At 43.0% G+C, this 12,621-nt stretch overlaps 1 protein-coding gene across 1 annotated transcript in view; it reads left to right on the plus strand.

Annotated features, from left to right (window-relative positions):
- The first annotated feature begins 2,422 nt into the window (after positions 1 to 2,422).
- LOC140214155 (receptor-type tyrosine-protein phosphatase kappa-like) overlaps positions 2,423 to 12,621 on the plus strand; it is a 28,918-nt gene continuing 18,719 nt past the window's right edge. Inside the window, exons 1-5 of the mRNA XM_072285512.1 lie at positions 2,423 to 2,483; positions 2,955 to 3,248; positions 9,143 to 9,402; positions 10,881 to 10,956; positions 12,441 to 12,547. Of these exons, the coding sequence (XP_072141613.1) occupies positions 2,423 to 2,483; positions 2,955 to 3,248; positions 9,143 to 9,402; positions 10,881 to 10,956; positions 12,441 to 12,547 (798 nt within the window). The remainder of the gene's footprint in view (positions 2,484 to 2,954; positions 3,249 to 9,142; positions 9,403 to 10,880; positions 10,957 to 12,440; positions 12,548 to 12,621) is intronic.

Consider the following 12,621-nt stretch of genomic DNA (forward strand, 5'->3'; position numbering starts at 1 on the left):
GTTCTGAAGGGTTCCAATTTAATACCGCGCGATGTGAAATAAAACATAAATGTTTGTCTGTTTTCGCTAAATATGCAGTGAAGCAACATGGCTTGAATGCGCGCTTTTAGTGGTGTCTAGCGTGTCTAGTAGGTTATGCCATTAAGTAACACGAGTGATCAAGCTCGAAAGTGTTACGTACGAGCGAATACATAAACGCGCATCAATTAGCTCAAGGACACTGCTTTCTTTCTGACGGTAAATTTAACTTGACGCTTTCCATGCACCACGTGAATCGCTGGTGGACAGCTCCTGGTGAAGTGAGCAGCCTGTCCAATGAAAGGTTGTCACCGAAGACTTACCGGCTGCGATGGCAACCACCTGCCGTGGCCAACGGCATACTGCGAGAATACCACCTGCTGATTCTCGCTCTTGGCCTGGACAGTGTCGATTGTCCCGAGTTTCAAGCACCAGAGAGAATCAACGCCTCTTTCCCGGCCAACGTGACGTCGACGGTGCTCCACAACCTCACAGCTTCCGCGGTGTACCGCATTTCCATACTGGCAACGACAGTTAAAGACGGCCCGTGGAAGGATTATCGGCTGATTACCAAAGAAGAAGGTTTGCTATTTCAATGACTATTTGTCGTTGCAGAGAAATTTGCCCATCGACTTTCAGTGTCAACTGCTTTAAATGTATACACAGCGCACAATATTTCCTACTCTTTTCACGTAGCGAAATAAATTCAAATAAATGAGACGCTAGAGCGAATGTGAAGAGGTAGTCATTTCTACAATCATACAAAGGGATAGCACAATATAGCACTCATCACTGGTCAAATGACACCGAGTGGCAGGCAGCGGCAGTTAAAGCTTGCGTCATAATGATGAGACGAAGAATCAAGACTACGTACTGTGGCCACGGAGTTTCTACTTTATTTTGCATTACAGTATTGAAATCGTCAAGAATGGGTTGGGTATTGGCATACCAGGAGTCATGGAGGCATTGCGCATTCAAGGACTAGTAAAAGCATACGCGAGTGCCTTAGCAATTATTTATTTTAAACAAAATTCGCAGCTTCCTGAATGCTTCACAGAAAATTCGGGAATATACTTCTGAAGAGCTGGGTCAGGCAAGTAGACATAATATTTTCCAAAGCTATAAACTGCCTAACTAAAAATATTCAAGGTATTAGATCATTACTGTTTAGTCGCCAAAAAAGAGCCATATGTATTTTGCTTTCCGTGTATTTTTTTTTGTTTGCTTCCGTCCTCTTGCTCATAGTGATGGCTTCAGTGATGTGCTTATTTTTTTACTTGTTTTCTCTTGGCTAATTCAGTCACGTCTACTTTTTTCCCGCTCCTGGTATTGCCCTAAGATAAGACTGTAGTTGTAAATTTGTCACGGGTCAGACCGCGAGAAATCCTATTGATTTATTAGACTGCATATCACTTCTTCACGGTAATCCTGTTGTATATAAACCGTTCAGTCATCACTTAAAATGCATTTTGACTATATTGACAGTTTTTGTGCGCCTATGTTGTGCTAAAACACTCTCTTTTCAGTAGCGCTTACTTGTGTGACATGTGAACTCCCACTATAATTCTTCCAGAAATATTGTGTCACCTGTAATGAGCCGGTGACGGATGAGGAGTTGAAAAAAAAACGGATTATGTTGTTGGATTTTCCTGTTGTTTCAATCCAAGATCCTTCCGACTCTCCTTCCACATTATATTTCGCATCGCCTTCAATACTTCTCGAAATAATTAGGAAGCGGTTTCATAACACATTCATCCCTGATATAGTGTCAGATGCATGAGGAAGTCTCCGAGTTAATCATATTCTTGCGACTAACTTTCGAGAAAATTGATACTACTATGATGCAGGCAGTTGGGTCGACACAAACCACAAGAAGTATTCGTGAAGTGCGTTTTTAGTACACTGAAGTGAGATGAAAACGCAGGATGCAGTGTCAACACAACAACACACCACGAGATTTTGCATGTACAACAATATGTTTATGCAAAGAAAATAAGTTATTGCCATATCATACACGAGGAGATGGTCACATTGTCCACACACATGGAGGTCCTGCTTTGGGATCTAACAGCGTCATTTATGCTGCTTTAGCTGGGGGCTTCTTATGTAAACACATGGGTACGGAGAAAGCGTTCTTTTTTTCTCGGGAAACACTGCGTTGATTTTGATGAAGTTTGTTGCAATTTCTAGAATACGTCAAATTTAATGACTCAACGAAAAATGTGTTTGATCTAGTCCGTAATGTTTTATATAGATTGTTGAATTTTGCAAACCTATACAATACCGAACTATGACGTTTTTAATTCTGTACCTCATCAATAAAACACGATAACACAATTCCTTAAAGGCTGTTAATTAATATATCTGAAACAGGAAATTTAGGTATTATATACCACTCTGAAACATGCGGTTAACCTGTGAACATGGCTTTCGCGAAGTCCTTGTAAGCAAGGTGATGAATTCAGGTAGGCTGAAAATGTCTGTGTCAAATGCCTCCGCTTTAGATGCTCTAAAGGATCCTGCATTGAGAACTGCAATGTCTGATTCTGCGAACTTCATGCTGAACTTTTTAAGTTATATAATTCAGGGAATTTTTGTAAAAAAAATGCAGGCATTAACTCGGAATTCTACTCCACAGAGCCGCTCGAGGTAAACTCTCTCTCTCAAATACAATAAACTTCATTAAAATCTATCCAGCGGTTCTCTCATAAAAGCGTTCAGCGTTTTACATATGTTTGAATAGGGGAATCGGAGTTGGCCCAAGTGAAAGCTTCCTTTTGAACAAAAAAACTGGGTTTTTCACGTTCGTAAGATGCACCAGTCAGTAATCAGAACTGACTTGAAAAGCAGTTATGTTCGTAAGCTGTATTCGTGTATCGGAATAACAAAAATTCGCTTCTTTTTAAGGTGTAACCTTCCAACCCTCTTGCTCACAGTCCCGGAAGGTGCTCCGCAGCGGCTCACGCTGGATCGAGTAGCCAACCGGTCAGCCGTAGCGTCCTGGCAATCTCCCGACTGCCGCAGTGTCAACGGTCCGATCACCAGCTACGTGGTCCTCCTGACCTCGCCGGAGGAGTGGGCGGCGGTCGAACTCTCGAGGAGACAGGTTGAGACCACAGTCGAAATGAACGCCCTCGTCCCGTTCACGGAATACAAGGTCAGCGTATCCCCTGAGAACAGCGCCGGCGTGGGCCCCGCTGCTAACGTCAGATTCAAGACGGCACCCAGTGGTACGTCAATGCGCAGGAGTACTTGCTCCAATAAAGTACAGAGTGTCTTAAGCTCTCTGTAAGTGTTTTAACGTTCGCGGAATCACAGGTGATGTGTAAGGTAACAACAGTTCCTGTAGTGCCACCTTATAGTGCAAAGTTTAACGAGAGTGTAAACAAAGCTCATATGGTAGTGACGTACCGTACTTACTGAACTGCTGGTGGAACGCTTTGGTAGCGACGTAACCTCTAACAAGCTGTCTCTTTAGGATTTTCCTTCGACGAAAGCACTCGCGCAGCACGAACGCATTTCCAATGTATCGCTGTTGGACAACGCGTTAGTATAGATGTCGTTACCAGTTTTTCTACAGAATGCATGACTAATGAAACATAGAGCACTTTGGGGCCAAATAATTATGAGGTCGTGCATGGAATCTGAAAAGGGGTAATGGTGCCAGCGTCAACGTTCACAAATGCCATAATATGCTTAAAATCAGATATCTTGTCGGCGTTGGGAGTCGCCCAAAGATCGGTACGCCGGTAAGCTTTGGGAGCCCACGGTAAAACCACAAATATGGCAGCGCAGGGTCACTTGGCTTGGGACTATCTTGAAGCCAGAGAAGCACAGGGCAAAATTAGTGTTGAAGACAGACTCAGGAGCATGGATGAACGGCTAACGTGCACAAGTATATGTACCCGAAGATCGTGGACACAGAATGGAGCAAGAGGTCAAGAAAGTTGGAAACCAAGTACACGGTAATTGAAAGTGTAAATAGACAACCAAGAGTCGTCAAAAAGACACTGAGAGAAACAGAGACAGGGAATTGGATGCAAAGATTGGAAATAAAAACATACCATGGAGATTTAACAGAATGGGAAGAAAGAAATGGGTATGAAAATCTGCAGGATAACACAAAGGATCCTATTGGCTCTATTTAGGCTCGAGTTGGTTGCCTAAGCACAAAAACATACCGGTGCAAATGCTCACAACAAGATGAAGTATGTGCAGGCTGCAGCAAAAATCTGGAGAACTCTGAGCGCATACTAACAGAGCGAAGGCATTCACACAGTGAGACGTGTAGGAATGTGCGCCTTCCAGAGCCGCTTAGATTGGAAGTGAGCGGAAGAATCGACCGGTCAGCAGACTAGATAAGCAAGAGACATATGAAGTATAGGTTGAAAAAAAAAAGAAAGCTGGGTGGAGATTGATGCGACCGAGTCCGTTACATGAGTAGGTAACGGTACAAGGTAGATAGAGTTTTGATGAGAAAAAAAAAACACATTAAGGAGATGTATGCAAAAATAATAGAGTGAAATGCACGTATAGCATTTCTGATTAATTCAAGCAGTCTAGTAGACTATTTGTCACCACCTGGTCTTAAAGAGGATGCCTATAAATCATCATCATTATCAGCATCGGTCGTGCACGGCTGCGGTAATCCGTAGTTATGCCATTGATTCAATGATTCATACGTATGTACTCGTATATCATTGATTCAAGTACGTCGATGCTAATTCCTCGTAAGTGTCTGTGCGTGCGCGCGCGTGTGTGCTGTGTGGGCTGTATGCTTATTTTCTTATTTCTTTATGTCATTTCTACCCATTCAAGAATAAAATTTTCTGCAATAATTTGATGGAAGTTGCGAGCATTTCTAATATAAATAAATAAATAAATAAATAAATAAATAAATAAATAAATAAATAAATAAATTTTGCTTTCGTAAACTACATCTGATTGCGACCTGACGGAGATCGTCCTATTGTTTGCACAATACAGCTTTCCTAGCCGGAAGGTTGTCACCTCGTGCTGTGGCATTTGTTATTGTTGTTTATTAACTGCACATAGAAGGGAAGGTAGGCTTCAGAGCTGGCTACCCCTGTACACAGTTAAGAAATTGTAACTATCCACTTGTCTATAACTACGGACACACATATCACAGAGACACAAACTTACATAGCCTACAAGATAAATAAAATATGGAAAGAAAACGAAAAAAAGAACCCCGGAGAAGAACCCATATGAATGCGAGTTAAGCAATAAAAGTCAGTGTCTTTTGTTAACATAAAGATACCGCTATACGCCTAAAACACGAATGCCATTCTTCCATTATAGTCCTGACCTCAAGCACTCAATACATAAAGAGTTCATAACCTGCAAATTAAGTCGAATTTGCTTGAAGCGCAGCAATGTCACTCCTCCTCCTCTAACGAGCGGAACACGCCGCGCAAAATAACGAATGCAGAAAGAAAGTGAGTTCATTCTACTGAATGAAATTTATAGTGACAGAGGCGTAAATAGTGAAAAGACCGTAATCACCCGCTGGTTATGAGCTTATTAGAGCACTGATAAGAGGCAGTGGGTGCCAGAAGGAATGGCCGACGACATACAACGCTCATGTAAAAGCGGGAAAAATTCGGACAGCTTTGATAATTTAGTGAAAATGTCAAGATTAAAAAGCCAGGTGGGCTTTACTTCTGCGGATATGTCTGGAAAAGACGTTTCAACTATACGACGCCAAGTGGTGGAGTAAAAAAGTAATCACGCAGATCCTACCCGCATGTAGGAATTCTAGAAGCAAACGCTTCGTGAAGCGGGTATAGATAAATGCAATGCAACTGAGCAAACCTATTCTGCACAGTGTTGTAAGCTATAGGGATTACCTGCCTGCCAGTGAAGATGGCAAGATGCGGAGACCCCAACCACGTGACCCTGTACTGTCTTATGAGTATACCATCTATGCAATGACAGTGTGTCCAGAGTCGGCGCGACGACTAGAGGAAGCCGATTCATGAGGTGGTGCAACGGCAAACTGCAGTTTACTCAGTGAAGACCAACCAAGCAGATGCATCAAATACCAAACTTTAGGAAACTAGCAATACAACTACTAACTTTATTCAGGCAATTAATGGCGCTGTTCGTGAAGTATATGAGGTGATAATTTTTAGGTTTTACGGAATTAAAAAAAAATGGCTAGTTGCAGATGACATAATTCTTGTCCTTGATCTTGATTGCTTAAAGAGGCCGACATGCACGAGACATTGAAACACATATTCTACTATTTACCAATAAATTACTAATTAAATTCCTTGTTATTTATTGTGCGGCACATATTGCAATTTACCAATTGTAGCCGGTCACTTTGCAAGGCGTATCCACTTGCAATCAGTTTCCAGAATGCAGCGCAAATTCTATAGCCACTGTTGTGATCCGCTTCTGGGTTCGTGGTTGGGACTCGGGCGTCACACAGAGGGTCGCTTGCCTACGCCGTCGGAGCGCCTAAAACTTAGTAGCTGGCCTGCACTATACAGGGGCGTCGCACTAAGCTTGTTAAGCGTAGCCGCGCTCTCGTGGGTCTCTATTGCCGACACTTGCTTGTTGGTGAGGAGAGGAGGTCATGACGTGTGAAAAAAGACCAATTGGTTTACTTTAAATATTTGTAACCCACAGTGCTCCATTGTGATGGGAGCACGCTCCATGGAAATTGGTGCACTTTACAGGTCTGAGCTCCATCCACTACATGTCCGAGTACACACACGCGTCAGCAGACTGCTATGCACCAAAGGTGCACCCTTTTCAAACAGTCGTTTTCCCTAGACAACTAGACGAGGGAACTTGATGACCGTGTCTCAGCCAATCAGAGGGGTCGCACTGTTCACAGCCCTCCGCCAGTGGTAGCACCATCTTGCTGGACTCCGCTTCTGGACTCTGCCCCCGATTCCGTCTGGTTTTACCACGCATACTCAGAAGGTTCTTACTGGCGGCTATTCAGTTTGTATGCATGAGTACACCATGACCTCAAATTCAAACTGGAACAAGTCGAAAACGACTGGAATGCGTTGTTACGCATCCGGGTTCGTTTGTATATGTAACAGCGGACTCATTCAGACTCAAGAACGCAAATATTGAGCTAATTTATGCTTATGAATTGGATACAGAGCGATTCCACGTCGCATTTCCTGGTAACTACGCGGTTACTTTCTCTTTGGGTTTTAACTTATGCTGACGTTACACATCTTTGCCAAAATTTTTCGTTCCCTTCTATCACATGTTGTGTGCTCTTGTAAATGTAACTAACTGACGACAAGTGCATTGAAGCGTGCACCAATAATATTGCTTTTTCCTCGATTCTGCGCTCGGAATATTGGTTATGCTTGGGAGTTTAAAAGCTTACGCTTAATTCACAGATGCCTGGTTGCATCGAATAACGAACTAAAATAGGCCTCCTCTTTCTCGCTATGACTTGGACATCGGGGAGGTCTTTAGGACTTGCTTCGCGAGCGTACGGGCCAGTTATTGGTCCGAATCCTTTTCTCGTCCTTATCACCGAATTAATTTCATCCACGTGAAGCAGTCCTGACAACTTGTGAATGAAGGACTAGCCTGAACCTGAAAACGGGCTGATTCGAAATCAACTCGTTTATTGCGAATCATTCTTGTACGAGTGAAGCAAGACGGGCGGTCGGAGTATCTCGCCGTTTTCGTGGGCTGGTCCCGGTGAAAGTGCAGCCTAAAATTATGCGCCACAGCGGCAACTTGGTATGTGCGCTGCGCCCACGCGGTATGTGCCCCTGATGCGTCTAGGTATGTGCCATTGGGTAACGAATCACTGGGTTTCAATCGTGTATTATACCATTAGAAACATTCTGTCTTACTCATTACAAGTACGCGCAGTACAGTCTATAGCCTATACATAACTGTTCGCTACACGATACTGAAATTTACACGACCGTTGTCTACAAATTATGAATGCTTCGCATCTCGTAAGGATGACGGGGAAAACGGGAGGAACGGGAGTCCTAAAAATGTCGCTTTCATCCCTCGAGGGACTAACTGCACGAATGTGCGTGCCGCGTGCAAATTTCGGACAGTAAGTGTTTAGTCTCTGGTCCGAAAGAAAGCAACAGGAGGACGAACGGCAACAGTTATTCCCCATGCACTCCGCTGTTTTCGACCGTGTCGTGAAGTGATGCGGCGAAAGCGGTATTGTCTATAGATCCTGAATATTTCGAAGTTCGTGCACTCTCTATTGAACTACGTGCAAAGCAGCACTTTGCCTCTTCGTGAGAAAATTGCGTGAAATTGAAATGCTGGAGTGTGAAGATCGATGCCCTTTGTGCGCATACCACAAGTGAGGGATACAAATTAAACTCGCAAGTCATTGATAGACTGCTAGATTTTCTTGGTCAATAGTACTTAAGTTTCTTCCGTTCCAAGGATGTTACGAACTTAACTGAAGCGATGTGTAGCTCAAACAAGACACGCTAAGCGACAGAGAAATTGGCCTTCTCTGTCGTCTTGGGTGCCCCGTTTGAGCTCGCTACACGTATACATCACGTAGTGCCTCAGTTGAGATCACCCTAAGAATACTCGGGCAGTCTTATTTTCGCAGTCGTTTATGGCTGCAAGTACACGGAACGTTATACGCTCCCCGCATAGCATACACAAAATGCCGAGTCGCTTTTATATTGACGCATCTGCGTTCCGACCCTTAACCTTGTCTCAATATCCTTTCCTGTCAACCGACCTTCCGTGGTGAAGTGGTTTGAGTACCTGACTTGTTAGCGGGAGGACGTGAGTTGGAATGCTACTTTCGGGCACCTCTTTTTTTTCAACGCAGTAATTTTTTATCAGGGTATAAATGCCTAATTGCATTAATTTTATCCTTAGGGAGCATCGGAAAGAATGACCGTTACTCTCTTGAGGAGTATCGGAAAAGGGCCACTGTTAGCCCTCGAAGGAGTAACCGCAGGGGGAGTAACAGTTCATCCCCTCGCACTTACTCCCTAAAGGGAGGAATGGTCGCGGCAGATCAGTTCGTCCCCTAAAGGAGTAACCTCAATACCCCGTTTCCTTCTTGTCATCTTAGACTGTAGACAGCAACTACCAGTTGAGTCTTTCTTTTTTTTCCGCGCAGTCCCTCCACTTCCCAGTAACTTGACTGTGTACAGCGCAAGCAGCCAACACCTGGCGTTGAGCTGGAACCCACCGTATCCGCCGCACGGAGTGCTCGAGCGCTACGTCGTTCACTACAAGCTTGCGCGAGACTCGGTTTTCCAGGACGGCGTGGACCTGACGCCTGACCAAGCGACCTGCGGCGGCGATGCCGACTCCAGGACTGGTCAGCACTGCGCGGTTCTCGGAGCACTGCTTCCCAAGATGGAATATCACGTGTTTGTAAGCATCGTGTAGCATACAGCCAATAATAGGGCAATATTAAGGCATATAGGGCAAATGAATTTTTTTTTCTCGTGAGCCTAAATAAATACTATATTGATGTTTCTAAGATATCTGCTCATGTATTTCAAAGCAAATGTCGACGAAAAGTGGCGTTAGAAGACAAACATACTCTAAATGTGAGACACCAAATCCCTGCTATAAAAAAAAAAAAAAATTAGGTAGTTAGATCAGATCCCTTGTTTCGTTTGCGCAGCTTCCACAACATGTTCGATAGTAATGATATTATCAAGAATCACTTTTCTTTACTCCGATATTTATGTTTCATTTTACTTCTCTTCTTTTTAAAACTGAGAACACATGGGCTAAATAGGGAGTGCAATAGACAGCATGGCAACAAGCGACAAATCATGAAACATGCAGCAGTGAAGCACAGAAAATTGTTGCTAAATTAGGTCTCGAGATCACTTAAATGAGTGAATTCTCTTTTAATATGGAGAAAAAATAAAACCTGTAGGTGTTCATTTGGGTAAAGTACGATGTTAACACGTCCTGCCAATGGCAACGAGCTAGTCTAGTTGATAATTGCCGAAATATTAAGATTGGGTGTTGGATAGATTGAGTAAGTAGCGTAACAAACTGAAGCCTTTCTTTTATTCCAAGGTTTAGAGATTGCATATCACTAACTCTTGTTTGTTAAGTGGGAAAAATTATTTTTTATTTTTGCCACCTATAAGATGAACATATTTTCTCCGCATTCATCAAGGCAATAGTCTGTTGTAAAAGTCACAAACTAGGCATTAATATTCTTGTTAGGTACCCACCAATTACCAAGACAACGAATCTTTATTTTTTCTTTCAATGTTCAATGTTCTTTCATAATTTCGTGAACTTGGCTTGCGGAAAGCTTATTAACAAATGTTGCTTATGTGAACGTGATATGAAAAAATGTTACAGAGTGTACTCTCATATATTCGTAGTTATACCTTCAATAAAAGGCCATAATCCTAACTTGTAGGAGGAGTAATGTAGCTCAGACCAACCCGAACTGACCAACTCCTATAACTTCGGGTTACCAAACTGCGGGACAAAGCTCGTCTTCGCACTCAACACAAATCAAGACTGCACTCACCTTCCCACTAAAGTCACCTGTGTGACCGTTCTTCTGACCTTCAACCCTATTCTTTCCGACAGCCTGTCGGTAGAACCTACATTTATAATTTACCGTTCTTGTAGTGGTTAACTCCCTGATTTGTGTACCTCCAGTACCACCCTGAGAGTAAATAAATCACACAATTTTCCTGGCACAGCAAGAGTGGAAAGTATAAGACAAAACACACACTTTGTTTTATAACAAGGACTGTAAATTCCCACGTCGGAGTCACACTCGAGAACGATTTCCCTGTAAGGCGTGAGTTACTTCCGAGTGCCCAACAAGTTTGCTTTGTTGATTGAACTTTTTATTTTTGAAATTCCAGGTTGTCGCCAAGAACAAAGACGTCAGGACGTGGAGTGAAAGAAGCAACTTGGTAACGGCGCAGACACAAGAATCGAGTAAGCCAATCAGGAGGCGCCGAATGACGCAAACTCCTGCGCAATCTTTGAGGACTATTAATTCAACCGGTGCGCTTCTCTAGGCTTTGAAAAAAGGGCTCTATGTACAGTACGGATTTATAAAATTTTGTTTCGTGCAACTTTCCTACAAAGTACTAATAGTGTAATGGTGTTTGAAAATTGTTTTTATTTTATCTTTAACATTTGTCTACGTTCTACTGAGTGTGCATGCTTGTGCGTGCCTAATTTGATTCGTCCGTTATTTTTTAACATAGCGCTTAAATGTGACATAAAATCATCCAAGGTTTGAGGATGTTAGATTGTCCATTCTATTCAGTGCTTTTTAAATAAATCTCATCACTCATACCGCATTAACCCATGCATAAGCGAAATGTATCGAGAAGCACGTGCTTCCAACATTTGCTTCATGCCGTGGCGTGCACATCTCGTTCGCTTATTTATTTGCGTCATTAATTCCTGCGATACGAAACGATCCCCTGTAGAATACCCACAGCATGTTGTACGTTTTTCGTTTATTTCACTATAATGATTTACATTGTTCAGACAAGACGTAAAAAACGGACAGGCTGTGGTATGGAAGATGGGAGAAAAAGAAAAAGAAAGCTGCGATTTAAAAGCAGCTTCTCTGGCAACACTTACCAGCGGAACAAGGCAGCAAAGTATCGACTTATTAACAGTTCCAGTGTGCGATCAATCAAATATACTTTCTTTTCCAGCCCACATAGTTTTATTTTTTCTCCAAGAGGCCAGGAATATTAATATTGGTGCAGTTACAAGCAAAACAAACGCATCAGCGTTTTTTTTAATATGGTACTAACAGCTCCACAAAAGAAACGCCACCGAAAGGATATATCTTCTTTTTTTGTTATCGAAGCTGAACTCTCAGGAAACTGGTAGATCACTATACCAAAACTCTGTCAGCTGCTTTCAATCAATAATTAGAAGACACGAAAACACGGAAGAGGCGAAGACACGGCCCATTAAAAAAAAAAATATATATCGCACTGTTATTATGTGGCACTGGTAGAAATATGGCGACATCAGTGATTTTATGATGGTTCGCATCTATAAGTGCTTCTGTATATAGAAAAAAGCCCTTTAAGGCTGGGCGCCTGAGTGCTCGCTTGCCGTAGACTGTAATCTAAGGCTCTTTTTAGATATTCTCCAGGTGACCCAGGCTGTAACGCTGCCGAGATCTAGGACGCGATCGAAAGCTAGTGCGAAAACTTGACGGTGGCACCGCCACCTGTCTTTTGTTTCAAGTTAGGTTTCTGGACACACCCAAATATACCCTCGCATTAGGGCTGACTCACTTTAAAGAATAGTTTAAGTACCAGTACCGTGCGAGTTAGAACTTGCCTTAGGTGTCCCTCTGAAGCTTCCGTGAAAAGGGCGCGCTGCCAGTGACATACAGTGTATATTTCTTGCCGTTATTGTTGAGTAGCAGTGTCATTTTTCTCTAGAGCCCGGGCCGCCATCCCACGTCTCTGAGGGCGAGCGAAATGAGACAGCAGTGATCATCTCCTGGAAAGAACCGAGCCTTCCCAACGGCATCATTCTGGGATACAGGGTACGCTGGAATATTATTCTCAAGTCGGCTTCCACTCTAACCTATCAAGTTCCATTACGCTACCTTGCTACGAA

Source organism: Dermacentor andersoni, chromosome 11 (assembly GCF_023375885.2).
Source record: "Dermacentor andersoni chromosome 11, qqDerAnde1_hic_scaffold, whole genome shotgun sequence".
Lineage (NCBI taxonomy): Eukaryota > Metazoa > Arthropoda > Arachnida > Ixodida > Ixodidae > Dermacentor > Dermacentor andersoni.